Below are 21,915 nucleotides of genomic sequence, written 5' to 3'. Positions count from 1 at the left end.
GTGGTGCACAGCGCGCAGAGGGCCAGCGAGCAGCGCAGCGAGGGCCGCACGCTGCGTCAAGCCGAACCGGGGGCGGAGGTGCTGGTGCGGGACTACGCGCGCGGCGCACACAAGTGGGCCGAAGGCCAGGTGCTCGCGCGAGAAGGGCCCGTTTCTTATGTTGTGCGAACCAGTGACGGCCGGACACATAAGCGACACGTCGATCAACTACACTTCAGAAAATCGAGATTTACCCTTAGTGACATAGACGCTAAGGCACCTAATATATCACCCGGCTCCGACCAACCAGCGGACAAAACCCAGGTAGACATATCTGATTTCACGGGGTTACCCGCTGGCGATAAGGATCAAAATGACGGGGAAGGTGGAACTGGTGGAAGCGAGGACGAGTATAGAACTCCCCCCGGGACCCCGGCTAAACACGACGAACGTCTGCGCCGGAAAGCTGCTGTCCGTTGTTTAGAAAGATTAAAGCAAATGTAACCAATCGAAATAATTCGTCCTTTTCCCCATTACACCTTATGTTTATACCAATCATGTATGTTATTCATAATATTGTTTCGTTTTTAATTTAGGCATATTAGTTTGTATTCTTATGTAATTTCATAGGATACTTAAAACTGTTTCATCGTAGTGAACATCGACCTTATTGTCTCACAGAAAAGGTCTAAAATTGTAATATCTTCCTGGTATCGAGTACTATAGTTTAAGAATTAGGTAGTTTTGTTTAATTTAGAGGAGAACAGTGTTATGTATATGACATTAGTGGGTAGCTCGGAAAGCTACAAGTACCGACGTATTTATCAATAAACCCATGCAATGACAGTCCAAATCGGTGTTTCATTGCTCGAACATATCAAAATACAACGTTGATCTTTCTTTTATGCGGGGGGCCTCGCCCCCTAGCCCCCCTTTGTTTGCTCTGAAAGGTCACAAGAAAACGCTAACCCAACTTATTTTAAATACTACGTTGATCTTTCTTTTATGCGGGGGCTTCGCCCCCCGAGCCCCCCTTTTCGTTACTCTTAAGGGTCACAAGAAAACCCTAACCCAACTTATTTTAAATACTACGTTGATCTTTCTTTTATGCGGGGGGCTTCGCCCCCCGAGCCCCCCTTTTCGTTATTCTTAAGGGTCACAAGAAAACCCTAACCCAACTTATTTTAAATACTACGTTAATCTTTCTTTTATGCGGGGGGCTTCGCCCCCGAGCCCCCCTTTTCGTTACTCTTAAGGGTAACAAGAAAACCCTAACCCAACTTATTTTAAATACAACGTTTATCTTTCTTTTATGCGAGGGCTTCGCCCCCGAGCCCCCTTTGTTTGCTCTTAAAGGTCACAAGAAAACGCTAACCCAACTTATCTTAAATACTACGTTGATCTTTCTTTCATGCGGGGGCTTCGCCCCCCAGCCCCCTTTGTTTGCTCTTAAAGGTCACAAGAAAACGCTAACCCAACTTATTCTAAATACTACGTTGATCTTTCTTTCATGCGGGGGGCTTCGCCCCCGAGCCCCCTTTTCTTTACTCTTAAGGATCACAAGAAAACCTTAACCCAACTTGTTTTAAATACAACGTTGATCTTTCTTTCATGCGGGGGGGCTTCGCCCCCCGAGCCCCCCTTTGTTTGCTCTTAAAGGTCACAAGAAAACGCTAACCCAACTTATTTTAAATACTACGTTAATCTTTCTTTTATGCGGGGGCTTCGCCCCCGAGCCCCCTTTTCGTTACTCTTAAGGGTAACAAGAAAACCCTAACCCAACTTATTTTAAATACAACGTTTATCTTTCTTTTATGCGGGGGCTTCGCCCCCCGAGCCCCCCTTTGTTTGCTCTTAAAGGTCACAAGAAAACGCTAACCCAACTTATCTTAAATACTACGTTGATCTTTCTTTCATGCGGGGGGCTTCGCCCCCCGAGCCCCCCTTGTTTGCTCTTAAAGGTCACAAGAAAACGCTAACCCAACTTATCTTAAATACCACGTTGATCTTTCTTTCATGCGGGGCTTCGCCCCCGAGCCCCCTTTGTTTGCTCTTAAAGGTCACAAGAAAACGCTAACCCAACTTATTCTAAATACTACGTTGATCTTTCTTTCATGCGGGGGCTTCGCCCCCGAGCCCCCTTTTCTTTACTCTTAAGGATCACAAGAAAACCTTAACCCAATTTATTTTAAATACAACGTTGATCTTTCTTTTATGCGGGGGCTTCGCCCCCGAGCCCCCCTTTGTTTGCTCTTAAAGGTCACAAGAAAACGCTAACCCAACTTATCTTAAATACTACGTTGATCTTTCTTTCATGCGGGGGCTTCGCCCCCGAGCCCCCTTTTCTTTACTCTTAAGGATCACAAGAAAACCTTAACCCAACTTATTCTAAATACTACGTTGATCTTTCTTTCATGCTTCCCCCTCGAGCCCCCCCCCCCCTTTTTCTGTTCTTATCTTCCGGCACCATCATCAGGCCTTGAAACCTAATCGTAGTCATAGTTCATTACAAGACTTTTCTAAGAAGCCCAAAAACAGCTATGATACGATGTTCCATCATGTAGTTCCAGTTGATATCTTCCGGCTCAATCATCAGACCTTGAAACCTAATCGTAGTCAAAGTTCATTACAAGGCTTTTCCAAGAAACCCAAAAACAGCTATGATACGATGATCCTTCATGTAGTTCCAGTTGATATCTTCCGGCTCCATCATCAGACCTTGAAACCTAATCGTAGTCAAAGTTCATTGCAAGACTTTTCCAAGAAACCCAAAAACAGCTATGATACGATGATCCTTCATGTAGCTCCAGTTGATATCTTCCGGCTCCATCATCAGACCTTGAAACCTAATCGTAGTCAAAGTTCATTGCAAGACTTTTCCAAGAAACCCAAAAACAGCTATGATACGATGATCCTTCATGTAGTTCCAGTTCATATCTTCTGGCTCCATCATCAGACCTTGAAACCTAATCGTAGTCAAAGTTCATTACAAGACTTTTCTAAGAAACCCAAAAACAGCTATGATACGATGTTCCATCATGTAGTTCCAGTTCATATCTTCCGGCTCCATCATCAGATCAGTTCAACAGTACCATATTATTGTATTGTCATCAGAACTACATACAGCTGCCAATTTTCATTACGCTACGATCCTTGGAAGATGGTTAAATTAGCCTCCGCAGATTCCATTACATAGTTAGTTACATACACGACGACCTAATAAAAGCGTGTTAAAAACACGTGAAAGACGGACAAACAAGCAGTCACACACTTTCTCATTTATAATATTGTTGTGTTATCCGCAGAGCCGCCCAGTTCCTAAAGGTGATGTCAGACAGCCAGAGCCTGCAGGAATCTCAAAACCTGTCCATGTTCCTGGCCACACAGAACAAGATCCGAGACACCGTCAAAGATGCCTTGGAAAAGATCACTGGTAACTATATTACATATTTAACAGCATGAAGCATAGAAGAATAAGTAAGGAAAGAGTTTGGCGTCAATCACGCGTCAAATAGCGGAAATTATCAGTACCACTACTCGACACTAGGTGTCAACAGTGTCGCGTCTGCCAAAAATTTAATATTAAAATAGTTTATAACTTACTAGCTTTCGCCCGCGGCTTCGCTCGCGATAGAAAGAGACAAAAAGTAGCCTATGTCACTCTCCATCCCTTCAACTATCTCCACTTAAAAAATCACGTCAATACGTCTCTCCGTTTAGCCGTGAAAGACGGACAAACAAACAGACACACACACTTTCCCATTTGTAATATTAGGATGGATATTACAAGCAGAGATACAAACTTCCACCCCCCATTTTAGGGAAGTAAGGAGTTAGAAAGAGATAAAAATGTCACACTATGTCACTTTCCATCCCTTTAACTATCTCCGCTTAAACAATAGAGTCAATACGTCTCTCCGTTTTGCCGTGAAAGACGGACAAACAAACAGACACACACACTTTCCCATTTATAATATTAAATAAATATGGATACACTTGGAAATAGGTGTTAAATATAAATAATAAAATTAGGATTAATCATATATTGAATGTCATAATTTCAGTTTCTATATTTAAACAATAATACAAAATTACACAATAATTAAATTAATTAATAAACACGAAAACATTACAGGCATAGGCAATCTCAGCAATTCCCGTCAACTTTGTACAATGCCACGTCAGCAAATTTTAATTGATCCTATTTTGTTACCAACATTTAGTAATATAATTCGACTTTCGTAAGATATATACAGGATAATTGTTATAATTAAGAAAATATAGATACTAGAGAACCTTAATGACGAAATAAAACTTAATAAAATCTCAATTTATCAACAAAATCTTGGTAACAAAATAGGAATTAATAAAAACAAATTTAACTTTTCCCTTAATTTTTGTACAAACTTTTCGAGAACTGCTGATCTACTTATATTGTCACAATCTTAACGTAAAAGTCAAACTAAAACATTATTTAAATACGTTTCAACCATTTTATAAATTGATTATTTTTAAAATTGGGACTTAATCGCGTATGACTACATATTAAACTGACCTCCAACGTTTCAGGGACAGCGTTGTCCCCGTGGTCTCGGAGAAGACTGGCTTGAAATGACATCAACACCTTCTGACAGCCGCGCGAGCTAAAGTCCTTTCCACGGAACGCCATTTCTACAGTAGAAAAGTGCGTGAAGCCATTTAAATAAAAAAACATCGCAATTTCAATCGGGACGAAGGTTTTAGGATCTCATCCACATGGAATCCTGTCATTAATAAGTGTACGCGGACAGTTCAAGTTGATAATCAAAACCAAGTGCGGGTAGTTCGAAAAACTCGCGCGGCTGTCAGATGGTGTTGATGTCATTTCAAGCCAGTCTTCTCCGAGACCACGGGGACAACGCTGTCCCTGAAACGTTGGAGGTCAGTTTAATATGTAGTCATACGCGATTAAGTCCCGATTTTAAAAATAATTATGTGTAATAATCGTGAAAGTTTAAATCAGTGTCATTTTATAAATTATTTGATTCAATCGCTTCATATCCACAGCGATTGGTATTAATCAAATCTAATAACTATAAGAAAATTTAAAAAATCAGCGGAAGTAATTCGTGTAGTATAAATTGGCACAGATAACACACCTCGGACAATGGCGATCAAATATATGAAACAAACGCGTTCCTACGCACACAGTCGAGCTTGTGCAGGTGAACGCGTACCATGCTTGTGTGAGTTAGATAAAACAACAGTCCCCCCGTTGACATTGTATTATATTGACAGCCGGTGACTGTGAGTCAAAGACATATAACTCCGTATAGACAGATAAAGTCTAAGAAAAAACTTACCTCAGTACCATACAGAAAAAGATTTTGATTATGTTTGTTATTTCCGCTACCCAAAGGTTGTCTGGTAGAGATCGCTCTTTAGCGATAAGACCGCCTGTTGTCTGCCTCTATTTATAATCATTTGTTTTGTCTCCACTGTATCTTTTGCTGAGGTGTGCCAATAAAGAGTATTCTATCTATCTATCTAAAAAGGTACGGTGGCCTAGATGGTATTACACCTTTGGGGTACGCTCAGCTAGATGGCGCTAATATTAATATTTGACATTTTAAAACATATCAAGCTAAGAATAGGGCCAAATTATCAAAACTGAGGTTCAAAAGTTTTAAGCCTGTGTCAAGAGATGGCAGTCTATGCACTGTGATTACACATTTTACTTCGACAGTAACTCTCTATAATACTCGATCCTCTTTGCTGTGAGGTAACCGAGACCGGGTAGGCGGCACTTTAGTGGGAGACAGAGAGTGGTCATACTGTACAGACGTAGTGCATAAAGGGTTTCCTACTATTTTTCCGGAATCGTTCGTATTTGTCATGCTACGCATAAATAAATAGCATGACACGTTCGTAAGTTTCCGTAACAATACGAAGGCAAATCTATTCGAACTACATCTGTACTAGAGATGGGCCGAATATGGACTTTGCCGAATACGAATATTCGGCCGAACATTCGGTTCAGTTCTTACCGAACCGAACATTCGGCCGAATATTCGGTTACGCTATATTTTTAAAGCGGAGGTTGAGATTATAACTATTAAATGATTGATAATGGTTACATTATGTTCTTATGATTTTGTGGATAACTAAAACTTAGTTAAAACAACTCTGAACTCTTCTCAACTCTTAAACTACGGTTTTTTAACTTTTTTACAAAACAATTGTATTTATATATTGACGCATAATTATCTCTTTTTAGTAGTTCCTTAGAAAGCTACTAAAATAGGAGCTTATTATCCAATGGAATACGTAAGATCTTCATTAGTTATTTACTTTGTTTATTCGGTAAATATTCGGCAATGCAACCGAATTATTCGGCCGAATACGAACATTGAAAAACTTGCCGAATATGCCGAATACCGAATATTTACCGAATATTCGGCCCATCTCTAATCTGTACGATAGTATTCTTTATTATACTGTGGTTATACCTTAGTGGTTTGAAGATAGCTTCCTCAGATAGTAGTTTTTTTCGATCACCCTGCGTCCCGACGTTGACGGTTTCGTAAAATATACTATATCCAAGAAAAATACATGCTTTGACTTTTTCCTATAGTATCGGATGTGGATTCGTACGTTCTCTGTCCCGATGTTGATGGCTGGGGTAGTTTTGTAGGCTGAGATACCGCTTGTTGGTGGGTTTCCTAAAATATTAAAAATAGCTTAGTATTATTTTATAAATTAAAATAAATAAATATTTGAGGCTCAAACCGTTTGAGGTATATCAAAACAATGTATGGCGAATGAGTTGTTAAAGCGGACCCCAGGGTCTCATGAACCGTGGCAAATGCCCGGATAACGCAAGGAGGTTGAATCTCTCTAGTATATAGGTCTACAGTCACCGGCATAAATAAATGATGATTTCTGTACCTTGTCGCTTTAAATCGTTTGACAATTTCTCATGACATTTCAAACAAGATGTTAATGTGACAAGGTATAGAAATCATCATATATTTGTGCCGGTGACTGTACAAAAAATTCAGCGATGGTCTTCTTCGGATCAGCGGAGATTCAGCAACAACAAAAATTCAGCGGAGATCTTCAACGGATAACTTACTATAACCATTTCTATGATAATCCCCGTCCGTAGCCGGGGCCGGCCGCTAGTTTGCTATGATACTAATAAGCTTATTCCTTGTCACAGGCTACGAGGACCTGCTGGCCGATGTAGTCAACATCTGTGTACACATGTTCGAGACCAAGATGTACCTGACACCGTCGGAGAAACACATGCTGGTCAAGGTAAGTCGCTTGCTTTTATTAATTTTTCATCATGAGTTGTGTTCTGAAGAACTGTTTGCCATGATGCCAACGTCCACTTTTCATCATCGCACCGCTCGCCATCGACAAGGCGCTCATCCACACACCTTTTTTTTTTATGGGATAGGAGGCAAACGAGCAGACAGGTCGCCTGATGGTAAGCGATCACCGCCGCCCATGGACACCCGAAACACCAGAGGTATTGGAGGTGCGTTGCCGGCCTTTAAGATGGGTGTACGCTCTTTTCTTGAAGATTTGAAGGTCGTATCGGTCCGGAAATACCGCAGGCGACAATTCATTCCACAGCCTAAATGGTGGCGCACCGTGCGGTTTCAGAGGAATTTCCATTAATTTCTGCTGCGTTGACATGTCTGTTGGCTGATGCAACTGGCCCTAAATGTGCTATTTCACACAGGCGGGGTGGGTGTTATAAAAAATAGTTTTAGGGAGTTATGGCATTTCTAGTACCTCCACACAACACATGACTTAGACGCTGCAACAATCATCTGCAATAGATGACGTGTCCAACGATGATGATGATGATGAGTACGGTATTAAACTTTTATCTTTTTATGTATTATATTGCAAGTGTGATAAAAAACATTGTGTGTAACTCGGGGCGTAAGAATATTGAAAATTCGAGTCTTTAAATAGCTCCGGGAAGCTGCTGCGATTTAACTTACTCTCGTTAGCAATATTCAATTTGCACAATGAACTATTAATCGTTTGTAGACAGTAGTCAAACGTTCCCTCACTTTGGCGATCGCGAACTGGAGTAGATAACAAAAGGTAGACATTATAAGCCTTTATTTTCAAGTACGGTCGACTATAAAGAGATGTATACACTTTTTCACCTTATTGCATTAAAATATAATAAGGTAGCAAATTGCATTAAAATAAAATATAATAAGTATATAATAAGGTGAAAAAATGGATACATCTCTTTGTACAGTCTGTTCATCTTTACTTGTCCTATCATGTAAACAAACGAAACCTCAACTATGATCAACGACAATTAAAAGTGATTGGAAATGTCGATAAAAATTTGTAAATAAACGCTGCTAACGTCATCAGAGGATTTTCAATTTTACGTCACACAATATCTATGTAAAAAACCAAAATTTAATTAGGTTTCATCGCATTTGCAACAATCCTATGGCAAAGGCTAGTACAGTTTTCATTTTATACTTAGTACCTAACATTAACACAACAAAAAATATACTGATAGTAAAATATTTATAGTAATGAGGTAGGAAATAAAACTAAAACAAGTCGGTTAATAAATCTGATAAATTATTGTAATTAATATCAACGCATTTTTTCCAAACTATACAAACTCAAACGTTAATATCGATCGTTCATAACGATAAGTTGTCATCCCAACATTACGACTCAGACAATCTAGACTTCGTAATGTCAGGAGTTTTTGATGTCATCCGTTCGTAATGACAATTATTGATGAAAATCGTTATAGAAATGATATTTTTCAGTGGTTTTTTGATCGATTTCAATACTTTGTGAGTTTATTTAAGTGTATAATAACATTTTTAGTGATGGTTAATGTGCAATCCCAGAGAAAAGTGAGATAATGATTTCCAGCACTGTTTGTTTACATGATTGGACAAGTATGGTTGAACTGAGTGTAGTCGACTACTATCAGGACTTCGTATTTAAAATAAAGTGTACTTTACAATACTTATGTCCATGGGCGGCGATGACTGCTTTCCATCAGGCGGCTCGTCTGCTCGTTTGCTGCCTATTTCATAAAAAAAAAAAAAAATGTAAAGTGAGCCACTTATGCATAGATACTTACGCGTTTGCTTTGCTCCTTTTTAACATGGTTAGATCCAAAGAGGTGGTCCAGCAGATTCCTCAAGCTGTTTGGTACATCGATGTTACAAACGATGCAGCGGGCCACATTCGCTTTCTTCGTCGGTTTAAACGCCTTCGCGGCCCGCATCTTTCATATGAAATAAAATATACATATGTTACCCAAGCTATGTCTACTCTTTATCGGCATCATAGATTAAATAACATGAGAAGATCATAGACCATCCCATAAATTAAAATGCGACCGCCTAAGAACGCGCATACGCTTCACCACACATAGATGGCGCCACAAAAAAAATGTCTTGTAGCTTTCGATTATACTTGTAGATGGCGTTAAGTGTCACTTTTGACATGGATTTATGGCTCGAAAGTGACACTTAACGCCAATCTACAAATAATCGATGGCAACCAGGCATTTTTTTTGTGGCGCCATCTATGTGTGGTGTAGTGTATGCGCGTTCTTAGGCGGTCGCACTTTAATGTATGGGATGGTATGATCTTCTAATCTTCTTATATTTAATCTATGTCGGCGTAGAGGAATAAGTAAGGGAAGAGTTGTAACTAGGGATGTACCGACTATTGATTTGGCCGACTAGGCCGACTACCGACTAGTCGGCACTAGGGTGGCCGATTAGTCGGCTAGTCGGCCAAAACAGTTTTTTCGACTAAATTCACATTTTGAATATCGCCTTTGGTCCTTCGTTCGCGCTTTTCATGTGTTTTTACAGGTTCAAAGGTCTATGAGAATATTTATGTACATTTTCCATTTCTAACATAGCAGGTAGTGAATTAGTGATCCTACCTATGAAGTTGATAGTCCTAAGTTTCTGTGATGACTGATATTTGTTGTTTTGACTAAGAAAGGCATAACAAATAGGTACATAATACAACCACATCAGCTGTCGATTTAACTTCGTACTGTTTTTTGCCGACTAATCGCCGACTACAAAAGTGGCCGGATAGTCGGCTTTCCCGACTAATCGGTACATCCCTAATAGTTGTAACTGATAGTGTCGAGTGCACTAAGACAAACAGTAACTTGCCAGGTGTCACATTTAGTGTTCTGCTGTTTATCATTATAATATGTAAACTCACTTTTTTATTATTTTCATTCGTAGCATGATTCGATCCATCTAAATGCTCTTTCAAATTGCGTTCAGTAATCGGTACTTTGGTGAGACATATAGCACAACGGGCGATGCTTTCATCCTTAGTAGCTTCAAATGGGTATTCCAGCTTACATGTCTGTAAAGGATGTGTTAAAATCAGCAACGCGTATGTGACATACCTTATGTAATTAATAGTACCTACAGTAAGATGCAAGTGCGGAAAAAAGGAAGCATGATTTTACATTTTCAGTACAGATGGCCCCCTGAAGTTTCGAGCTGACAAGAAATAACCACTGTGCAAGTGTGCACTAGTGCGTAAAAAAAACACCATCTGTACTGAAACAGTACATTACGATACAAGTGCGTAAAAAAGGAAGTTCGAAACGAGTGGCGATAAATTAAAACACGACCGAAGGGAGTGTTTTAAATCGACACGAGTTACGAATTTCCTTTTCGCACGTGTATCGTACGACGTTTTTCAGTACAGATGAGCCTCCGAAGTTTTGATCTGGCATATAATGAACCACTTCTCGCACTAGTGCGTAAAAAAGACACCATCTGTACTGAAAAAGTCATTGTATGGTAGGATGATATGAAACAGAAACAACGATAATGGCTCAAAGATCTTTATTAAAACTAAATACGACGTTTTACTTACAATTACATAAAAATACAAAATTGATGGCACTTGATGGATAACAATAAAATTTAATGGGTGAATCAACTTTTTCTTGCCTGTTATTGCCATGGTTACGGTCCCCTGAGTCACGCTAGTTTTATGTAAAATTATGCTACTTAAACTATGCGAACATGCATTTTTCTGGTGTTAACCAGCCCTTTTCCTAATTTGCCACCTATACAAACATGGACTACATTCATGCTTGCATAATTTCAGTAGCATAATTTTGCATAAAACAAGCGTGACTCAGGGGACCGTAACCATGGCAATAACAGGCAAGAAAAAGTTGATTCACCCTAATAGACTTTTTGGAATGTATTTAGTTATCTTACATTACCGTGTTTCAAAACGTGATAAAATAGAATCTAGTATAGAGTTACCCCCTTATTCATAAAAAAGTTACTGATTAGTTAAAAAGTGTTTTGTCCCTTTCTCACAAATAAATAAGTCAACATGACAGAAAGGGACGAAACACTAATCAGTTCAGTAACTTTTTTATGAATAAGGGGTTAGTTTATATGGGTTCTACACATGATTAATAACTAGGAAGCAAGGAAAATATACCGAGACAGACAAAGCCCATACAAAAAAGCGTACCCCTGAAATGTATAGGCCTTTTAGGCTTTAAACTAGATGGCGCTGTTTCGAAGCCTGGAAGTGGCCAAAATCATATTTTCCCCAAATATTTTTGCGTGTTTTTATTTTTTATAAGAACAAATGACATAATTCTTTATTTGAATATCATGATATCACGTCAATACAAATTTTAAAAAAATATGTAGGCATCATCAGTGTAGTTATGATAGTATTTAATAGGTGGCGCTAAAAAATGAGGTACGATTCTTAGTATGAAGATTGTAAATCCTTTATAATTCATCCTTGCTAGGAACGAATACAGAAATGAGTACCATAGCAAACTCACACTTTCACTTATTTCAGCATTATTCCATCCATTGAAATGTATCAGTGAATTTTGTAAAGTATACATTTTATCATCATAAGAATCATAAGTAACACAACGAGTGACAATAGCTTGTGTTGTATCCGAGTCTGGATAAAGCTTATGAAAACAATTTAAAAAGGCGTTTAATATTTTAGTGACAATTTATACCGAAGGGTCTTATTAAAAAATTTAAAATTGGTGTTCCACTATTGTTAAAAATTATTAAAACTACAAAAACAAATTGGAAAATTGGTGAAGTAGTAGGAAATCTCCGCAACACACAAAATAGTATTTTAATCCATTTTAGAGTATAAAAAAAACACTGTTCTAAGGGACAAATACTACTTAATATCCTAAACTTAATAGTTAATTTGTACTGATTAGGTCTAGATAGGTTTTCCATCCATAGCGCATTAAAAAATTTTGAGATTCATACTACTTTTATACAGTCATGTAATGAGGAGGGATGAATGTCATATAGGCAAAAGAATGTTGGAGATGAAGGTTGATGGATGGAGAGGGAGGGGTAAACCCAAACAACGCTGGATGGATTGTGTGAAAGAGGATATGAGGAAGAAAGATGTGAGTGTTGAGATGACGAAAGATAGAGGAGAATGGAAGAGGAAGACGTGTTGTACCGACCCCACATAACGTGGGATAGGGGAAGGAGGAAGAAGATACTACTTTTATACAGTGCTGGACATAAATGCATCATACACCGACATATAAAATAAACTTTTTATCATAATTTCTTTACGATTAAACTTAGTAATTATGATAGAAAGTTTATTTTATATGTCAGTGTATGATGCATTTTGTCCAGCACTGTATTTAGTAAGGTATAGTATTTTAGTCAAAAATAATCATTATTTTGTAACTGCACTACCAAAGACACTGATGGTCAGCGAAACCTATAATAAATCTTATAATAAAGATGTTAACAAACTTACTTTTTTATTCTTAACATTTTCCACATGGTTCAACCCAACCAGATGGTCCTTCCTGTTCTCCGGGTTATTTGGCAGTAAGCAGTCACATATGACACAGCGGACTCCTTGCTTTGTCACCTCAAAGGGATATATCACCGGCCAATCTATTGACTTTACTTCCTTCGCTTTTACTTCTGGACTTTTCGATGCAACTGCGTTCACAGTTTTAACTTCTAAATTAAGTTTTGGCTTCTGTTGATTCAATGTTTCAAGTTTTAAATTAGAAGTCGCTTGGATGTTTGGGTTGTCGCTGACTACTTGTTTTTCTCTTTGGCTGTGGCCAATAGTTAGGCAATGTTTTGCTAAATTTGTGTGTTTGACCAGCGAGTTGCATAGGATGCAATGGCTGAAGACCTCGTCTATCTGAAATAAAAAAAAATGCAATAATGAATACGTGTAATTTATACTTCTTGGATGGTGACAGTTTTCAACTAATAATTACATTACAGAAAGAGTTTATATTGATCGGAAAGGAAATATTTATTTTTTCCAAGTAGGCATATTATAATGCGCATATGAACGTCAAATAAAGCTACGCCGGCTCTAACCCTACGCCTCAGCCTCGAAAAGATTGCTACTTAGGGTTTTTTATATTCTGACCCACTGCTAGGCAAAGACCTCTCCTGTTTTCCGGTATTTTGGTTATTGTGCTATTCAATGTGGATTTACAATTTACAAAAAGGCGCTAAAATTATCAAAAAACGCCGTAATAATTTCTGACAACTTTAGAATTCCTTAATGTTTCCCAAAAAGTTGGGTATTACTACCCAAAGGTTGTCTGGAAGAGATCGCTCTTTAGCGATAAGACCTGATATCTACCATAGCGAAAATTATGTGCTTAATTTTTGAAGTCATGATTTTTTAATATTGTTAAGCAATAAAGAATATTTTTTCCCCTCACTAGCTCGGAAACACGTGTTTTGTCCTTTAATACCAACGGGTAAAAACGCATTTTATCCACTAGTGGGTAAAGTAATTTGACCTTGAATAAAGTCAAATTAACTGCTTTAAAATTGATAAAAGTAGGTGAATCTAGTAATAAAGATGATTTACCACCTGTGGAACTACTGGAAGCAGTTATAAACTCATTTTTTGCGTTGTAGTTTCCTCGCTATAGTGAGGGGAAAATATTTTTACTGTATTAAATTTCTGCCTTTAGAAGTATGTAACATACTCCGGGGTTTGACGACCGGTATGGCTCAGTCAGTAGTGAGTGTAGTGCCTGCTAAGCCGCGGTCCTGGGTTCGAATCCCGGTAAGGGCATTTATTTGTGTGATGAGCACAGATATTTGTTCCTGAGTCATGGATGTTTTCTATATAAGTATGTATTTATCTATTTAAGTATGTATATCGTCGCTTAGCACCCATGGTACAAGCTTTGCTTAGTTTGGGGCTAAGTTGATCTGTGTAAGGTGTCCCCAATATTTATTTATTTATACTGACCTTTCTGACGCAGTGTTCGTCGATCAAATTACTTGGCATCTTATTCAAATGCTTCAGCGAAAACATGTGGGAATCCACTTTTGCACTATTAAATACAGTACTGCATACTTTACAACATATAGTTTCTCCTTTTCTACTGAAGCTGTGATAATAGTCACTGAAAACCTTTACTATTTTATTGTTTTTGCTGACAAACTCGACATATTCAATTTTATCTTGAACTTCAGGTGGATTAGTAACAACTTCTTCGTTTTTTGCGCTTTGGGTTGGCTCTTTATCTGTAGTAACAGATTTATTTGTCTCAGTTACAGTATTTGTGATTTCACTGCTTTTGCTAGATTCAGGTTTTGTAGTCTTATTGTATGTAACTTCTATAACTTTCGTCTCATTATCTAAGGGTTTAGTATCATTTTGCTTTTCCACTTTATTATCTTCCTTTCTATCTATTGCTTTTTTACTTGTCTCACTTGTCGAAACTTTTGGTTCGCATTCCTTTCGTTTTTCTTCTTTATTGTAATTGACGTCATAACATGTTGCATCATAATATCTAGAAGCTTCATGCACTGACTCATCAGTGTCGCTCAAGTCTGAATCTTCACCAGTATCATCACCAACATAAGCAGTCATCAGTTCCCATAGCAACTTGTCGTGCATGACAGCGACTCGATGCTCTTTTGTTTTTTCATGGTTCTTCCTGGCTATAGTAGAGCAGTTTGCGCAGAATCGCGCGGTTTGGGGGGCATGGGGAGGGGGGAGCGCGTTGATGAGCGCGCGCGTGCGCTGGGTGGCGACGCGAGCGATGCGCGCGTTCGCTCGGTGCTTGAGGCTCGCGGTGTGTTCGCGCGCGAACGCTGCGGGCACGTCGATCGCGCATATGTGGCATTTGTAGTGAATTGTGGGCTGTGGTTCTGTCATTAAAAAGAGTAGGATTATTTTACGATCCATGTTGTTAAAAATTAAAAAAAAATATATATATAAGATTAAATAAACTTGCCAGTACTATTCAAGATACAGTGATTAATTAGAAAATCATGGTCTATATTTTTTTATTGATTCTCCATTTCTATGCTTGAATTGAATATAATAAAAAGCAGGATATAGCCTTTATGGCAATACTTAAATTTATAATTGAATAATATATATTTTATTCGCCTTCAGTTATTATTTTAATAACTGCAGATCCTAAAATATTTTTCAAAAATGTTATTACCTTCCACTTCCTCAGTCTTTAAGATTTGGAACTGGAAATGTTCCTTCTTGAGGAAGTCATTGTATTTGTGTGTGCGCACCGGCAGCAGTGCAAGGTCCACATCATCTAGGCTTATTGAATATGTTGTCATCCTAGAACGTGTACAATTAATAACCTAACCACAAAAATAAAATTTTGAAAAAATCCCCGACCCCGACATAGTGGACCGATTTTCATGAAACATGGCTGAGAACACTCCCGACTAACTCAGCTTTCAGACAAAAAAAACTAAATCTAAATCGGTTCATCCGTTCGGGAGCTACGATGCCACAGACAGACACACACACAGACAGACAGATAAACAGACAGACGGACACACCAAACTTATAACACCCCTTCGTTTTTTCGTCGGGGGTTAAAAACTGAAATGCGCTTGATTGATTTTTCTTTAGTGTATGGTGTCTATTTCATTTTCTAATTTGTATACACCGTGTTTCACTTAACACTAAAAACCTGAAAACCGTTTGTTCAGAATCGAGAGTAGAATCGATTGAGCTATATCTTGATGGGGGTAATATTTTTATTTAAATTAGTATTATTAGTTATTTTTTATACTGTGTCTATTCTATTGTATTCGTAATACAACATTGTGTATATCGCATTGCTAGAGGTAGTATACCTTTTTCAGTATTTGGGGGTATTAATCAAGGACGTATATATAGAAAGTCTAAGGGGGGGGTCCGGGTCATGAACTCAACCGGATAAAAAGAGGTCTCGAATATTTAATTAATAATGATGCAAAATAAGAGACACTAATTCGTTATAAAACTATATTTAATCGTTTTCTTCTTTAAAAATTAGTTGATTGGCAATATCATTACCGTCTATTATTACGGCAGCTATTTCCCTACGGATAGACATAAGGGCTAGCCCCGTGAGGCGCTCTTGTTCCGTCCTATTACGCAAAAATGTTTTTAACCTTTTTAAGGTTGAAAACTTCTTTCAGCAGTTGCTGTTGATACTGGTAAAGTGGCCAGTATCAATAGCAACTTTCTGATCGATGGAAAGAAATTTGGATCACACTGGTCGATGGCCCCAATAGCAGGTCTAGGTTTTTTTTCAGGCTCCAGGGTTGACCAATGACTCGGATCTAACTCGGATATCAAATGTTCCAAGAAAGGATAATATACGTTTCGCCGGTAGTATATCTCCGCAGTTTCCCCTGGAACATTATTGCGATGGGTTTGGCGACCAGTTGTACGAGGTGCCACTAGTTCACCGCCTGGGCATAAATTTTCGGCGCCCTTGAGGAGAAGATTCACTACGTAGGAAAATAAATCGCGAGCGTAGCGAGCGCGAAATTTTTTCATAGTAATGCCGTAATTTGAAGATTAACGCAATACAAAATTTATGGATTTCATCAGACAGAGTGCGAAAGGGACAAATGGTTGAACTTTCGTAGTCGCACCCTAGTATAGTTACGTGTGGTTGAACGTGAATATCATGTCCATAAAATAACAAACAAAATGGGGCACTATAGTGGCCAAGTCAGGAAAGCAGATTCGGAATTTGTCCTAACTAAAAGAGCAGATAATTATAAATAGTAAGCGAGATTTTTTTCCTATTGACTCGATTAATTAAGACAACCCGCCAGCGGCGAATCCGCGAACTTTCAAGCTTTTATCGTCTGCACTCTGCAGAGCTGTGGTCTTTGACATATTTTGGGGTATTTTGACTTCACAGGGCGCCTATGTTCCCGACTTTTAGGCCTTATATTTCGCCATCACTATTATTTTTATAATAATGCTTAAGAGTTAATTAAGGGATTAACTGCGGACTCGATCGTCACCGTCGGGACGCCCATTTCGGTATTTTGCCACTAAGTGATCTGAGTGCTTTGAAATTCGCTCACCATCTATTGCGACTCACAAAATTGCGCCTCCCTGAGACGTTTTGCGTCTTTGGCTTTATGAGGAACTCCGCTTTGGACAATCGGGTAGACTCATATTTTTGCATTTGGATAGCGACGTCCAATGTGGTTCGTCAAGGGCTAGAATCCTCCTTGTACGGCACCCCAGCAACAGCGCCCTTATGAATGGCAATATGGTGCAACTTTCCACTTAATCTGAATTACAAATCTAGATTTTCAATAGGTGGATTAATTTCCGAATCCTTTTGCCATTTTGTGATATGTGCTCGCCCACGCAACGTATAATTTTTTGTATGGATTTTTCCACATTCTCGATTCTGGCGCCCCCTTACCATGTGGCGCCTAGAGCGGCCGCTCCACTCGCTCTACCCTTAATCCGGCCCTGCCTAAGGGGGGGGTTTGAACCCCTGAACCCCCCTTATATACGTCCTTGGTATTAATACTGGCTGGTTACTTGGACGATTATTTTTTCCGCTAAAAGTTTGACGTTGTTTGTCAGTTTAATCTTAATGTTTATCATAAGTCATAACAAATTGAATTCGTACCTAATTACAACCTTGTCATTTTGAATATTGGGTTTAAATTTGCTTACTGCGATTACCTGTCCAATTTGAAGTTTACTGTGACAAAGCTTTAAAGTGTTTTACAGTGACATCTTAGCTGTCTATTGGTAAACCTTATGTCGTAGCAGTAACGTACACAAATAAATAGTTTTATGGTTTATGATGGTAGTTAGCAATTATTTTATTAAGTGTAGAGCTAAAAGTCAAGTAGAGCTGTACAGAAAATTAAATATTCAGTTTTAAAAAAAGTTACCATCAGATTAAAAGATGAATACTCTAGATGAGTTAAAAAAAATAAAAATCAGTTGGGGTGTCTGAGGTTTTGAGTGATACCGGAAACACGGTGTATAGTAATAGTAGTGTAACTACAAAGAGAAAAAAAGAAAAAAAAAACAAAAATATTTGGTGTGCGTGTGGATTGAGTGAGCACCTTCCGAAAATAAAAAAAAATATGCTGATCATTTAGTAAAAGTTCTAAAACAATTGTAAAACGAATCTCTGAATTTGTAAAAAGATAAATCAAAAGATACAGTCATTAACATGTGCTCACTCAGTTCTCACAAACTACCAACGAAAACAGTGAATGTGTTCATTTAACATATAATATTTATATACTAACATTTAGTAAAAAATATGCCAACTTACCTCTATAAATTTTAGATCACCTAGTGACGTATTTAATTTTTTACAAATAGTTTCTTATGCTCACTCAATCCTCACACTTTTGAAAAGCCGAATTTTGATGAAAAACATAAGATTTAGGACGCTATTATATGTGTATAGTTTAGTAAAAGTGAAATGGGAATTTGTAAAATACAAAACGAACCACTAACGTGTCAGGTTTTTTTATAATAAATTTTTGTAAGTGCTCACTCAGTCCACACGTTTTGAGAAAGTTAAAAATGTAAATATCTTAAGATTTGTAGCACCACAGACACTCGAAAGTAGAGATGGGCCGAATATTCGGTAAATATAAGTACTTCAACATTTAGTAAAAATTTTTACTAAATATCCACCATCTAATATTTTATAGTCGTTGTCTGGTTTAAAAGATATTCATACATAACTTTTCTCATACAAATGTATCATGTAGGGTGACCACACTATGTCGGCACCTGATTTTCTCCGCCTTCCCATTGTCATATTGAGATTGGGGAGTTTCGTTCAATTTTGATAATAGTTTATATTAAACTAATACCATATTAATTCTCCATCTGCAAACTGTTTTTAGGTTATGTTCTTGGCCTAGTGATGATGTGTATTGTGTAATTTTTATCGACGTCAGGATAATAACCATATCGACATTCATGCATTAAAAAGGACATGAATGATAATTGGTAAGAAACAAAGAATATAATACTTCACTAGTAAGAAACCAGAAATCAGGAGCCGACATAGTGTGGTCACCCTACATGATACATTTGTATGAGAAAAGTTATGTATGAATATCTTTAAAACCAGACAACGAATATAAAATATTAGATGGTGGATATTTAGTAAAAAAAATTTACTAAATGTTGAAGTACTTTCGAGTGTCTGTGGTGCTACAAATCTTAAGATATTTACATTTTTAACTTTCTCAAAACGTGTGGACTGAGTGAGCACTTCCAAAAATTTATTATAAAAAAACCTGACATGTTAGTGGTTCGTTTTGTATTTTACAAATTCCCATTTCACTTTTAATAAACTATACACATATAATAGTGGTCTAAATCTTATGTTTTTCATCAAAATTCGGCTTTTCAAAAGTGTGAGGATTGAGTGAGCATAAGAAACTATTTGTAAAAAATTAAATACGTCACTAGGTGATCTAAAATTTATAGAGGTAAGTTGGCATATTTTTTACTAAATGTTAGTATATAAATATTATATGTTAAATAAATACATTCACTGTTTTCGTTGGTAGTTTGTGAGAACTGAGTGAGCACATGTTAATGACTGTATCTTTTGATTTATCTTTTTACAAATTCAGAGATTCGTTTTACAATTGTTTTAGAATTAGACTTATATTGACCGGGATATAGACGTGATTACCTTTTTGATTTTTGTCGAGCTCCCGATATTTCGACGCAGTTGCATGCGCGATCTACCCTCAGGGTGTCCACTACTAAACCCAAAAAAAATTCCCTGACTTTTCCCTGACTTTCCATGACCATTTAAGAAAATTTCCCTGACCAAATTTTCAATTTTTACCGCTTTTGCTTAGGGTTGCAAAAAAACGATTTTTTTCCCTGTCTTGAAAAAAAAAACCTAAAAGTTTTTAAGGATCACTCGTGCGTCTGTCTGTCCGTCTGTCAATCCAATTTTTTTTCCGGAATATGTTTGTTTTCTAAAGTACGAAATATTAAAATTTGCAAGGCAGTTCATACTTTTGTACCTAAGGTTAACTATTAAACTTTAATTTCTGGTTTTATAAAACTAACGTAAACGAAATCTGTAGTTGGTAGTTATCGCCATTTACTTTTGGCTATACCAGTGCCGGCCCGTGCATCATGGTAGAGCGAGTTTGGGTTTCGGCGCCCTTAGATATCCAACACTAGGTAAAAATATCTCGCGAGCGCAGCGAGCGCGAATTTTTTCCCCCTTTTTTACGTCCCTGGGACTGGTAGTAATTATTATGTACATAACATAGGAAACAAAATGGAGTACCTAGTCTATCAGAGCAGAGTAGTTACATAACTTGCAAGCAAGTTGCAAGTTGCGGAATGATTCCAAAAAAATCTTAAATTTCATGAAAAATTCACGAAACTTTCACGAAAAATAAAGGGAATTTAAATTTATGAAATGAATAATAGTAAACGCGAGCGAAGCGAGCGCGAAATTTTTTCTTTGTTGTCAGCGTCGGGATGCCCATTTAGGTGTTTTGCCACTACATGATGCCTTTAGGTTTCCAAGTGTTTGAAGTTCTCTCATCGTCACGCTTATTATCCTCCTATGCTCCTTTGACTCATACAAATTGCGCCTCTATGTGACGTTTTAAGTGGCCTTAAAATCACTACCGGGAATCCATCTTTGCTGTCATGGATGTGGCCAACCCAAGAAATCATATTATTTTTTCAATACTTTTTGATTTTTTTTCTTGGTGCCAAGTTTTTCCCTGACCTGCAAATCATTTCCCTGACTTTCCCTGACTTTCCATGACCACTATGAGCTTCCCTGACTTTTCCCTGACTTTCCCTGACTTTCCAGAAAGTGGACACCCTGACTATACAAAATACTTGCTAAGCGAATATAAATACGTATGATCATAGTATAGCCGCAAAGTAGCCTCGTCTAGTTAACAATATTTCCAAAATGAAAGGGGCCTTGAAACAGACCGTTGGCGTAATATTTTTAAGATTTCATAGCCAGTGGAACCGGTGGCTTTGTTTAATTCTTCACAAAAATTATATCTTGTTAAGAGTTACGAAGAGAGTGCCGACTTAATGCAATTAGATGTATGGCTTATAAAATAAATAAGATTAAAAAAAAAAGAGTTACGAAGAAATTAATTTATTTCGTAAATTACCCTAGGTTACGATTCTTTGTTGGAAATTATTCTGTCAGGCTTCGATTCCAATGTAATATCTATGCGGGAACAAATTAATGGACATTTTACTTACTCGTATAGAGACCCTCATATACTAATATGGAGAAAAACAGCAAATAAATTGAAAAACATAAAAATATTCCCGGTGCGAGCGGCAGAATAACAAAACGATTGACAGGACTTGATGACATTTCTCAGTGTTGCTATAATTCTGCTGAGAAATCTACTACACGGTAATTTTTTCTACAAAATTGTGCTTGCACTTTAAAAAATCTGTATGTGTAAATTTCCTTCATTATTAAAATAAAGTGCTTAGTGCTTAAGGAATCATCTTCCACCGAATTACAGAAACAAGCGGAAATATATATTTTTGCAATGTAAAAAAAAATGATATTGTATTTCTTGGTGGGTGCAA

General features: G+C 37.6%; 2 protein-coding genes across 2 annotated transcripts in view; one reads left to right on the top strand and one right to left on the bottom strand.

Moving 5' to 3' along the window:
* LOC125239184 (cytoplasmic FMR1-interacting protein) overlaps positions 1-21,915 on the top strand; it is a 138,529-nt gene that overhangs the window by 21,984 nt on the left and 94,630 nt on the right. Inside the window, exons 5-6 of the mRNA XM_048146699.1 lie at positions 3,285-3,412; positions 7,181-7,278. Coding sequence (XP_048002656.1) covers positions 3,285-3,412; positions 7,181-7,278 — 226 coding nt within the window. The remainder of the gene's footprint in view (positions 1-3,284; positions 3,413-7,180; positions 7,279-21,915) is intronic.
* Positions 11,695-21,658, bottom strand: LOC125239182. Its single transcript, XM_048146697.1, has 4 exons — positions 21,574-21,658; positions 15,500-15,630; positions 14,290-15,197; positions 11,695-13,209 (listed from the first exon to the last, which is right to left on the bottom strand). Exons 2-4 carry the CDS (start codon positions 15,627-15,629, stop codon positions 12,781-12,783), a joined length of 1,467 nt encoding a protein of 488 aa, XP_048002654.1. The 5' UTR covers position 15,630; positions 21,574-21,658; the 3' UTR covers positions 11,695-12,780.

Source organism: Leguminivora glycinivorella, chromosome 25 (genome assembly GCF_023078275.1).
Source record: "Leguminivora glycinivorella isolate SPB_JAAS2020 chromosome 25, LegGlyc_1.1, whole genome shotgun sequence".
NCBI lineage: Eukaryota > Metazoa > Arthropoda > Insecta > Lepidoptera > Tortricidae > Leguminivora > Leguminivora glycinivorella.
Note: the sequence above shows the minus strand (reverse complement) of the source record. Positions and strands in the feature narration are given on the sequence as shown.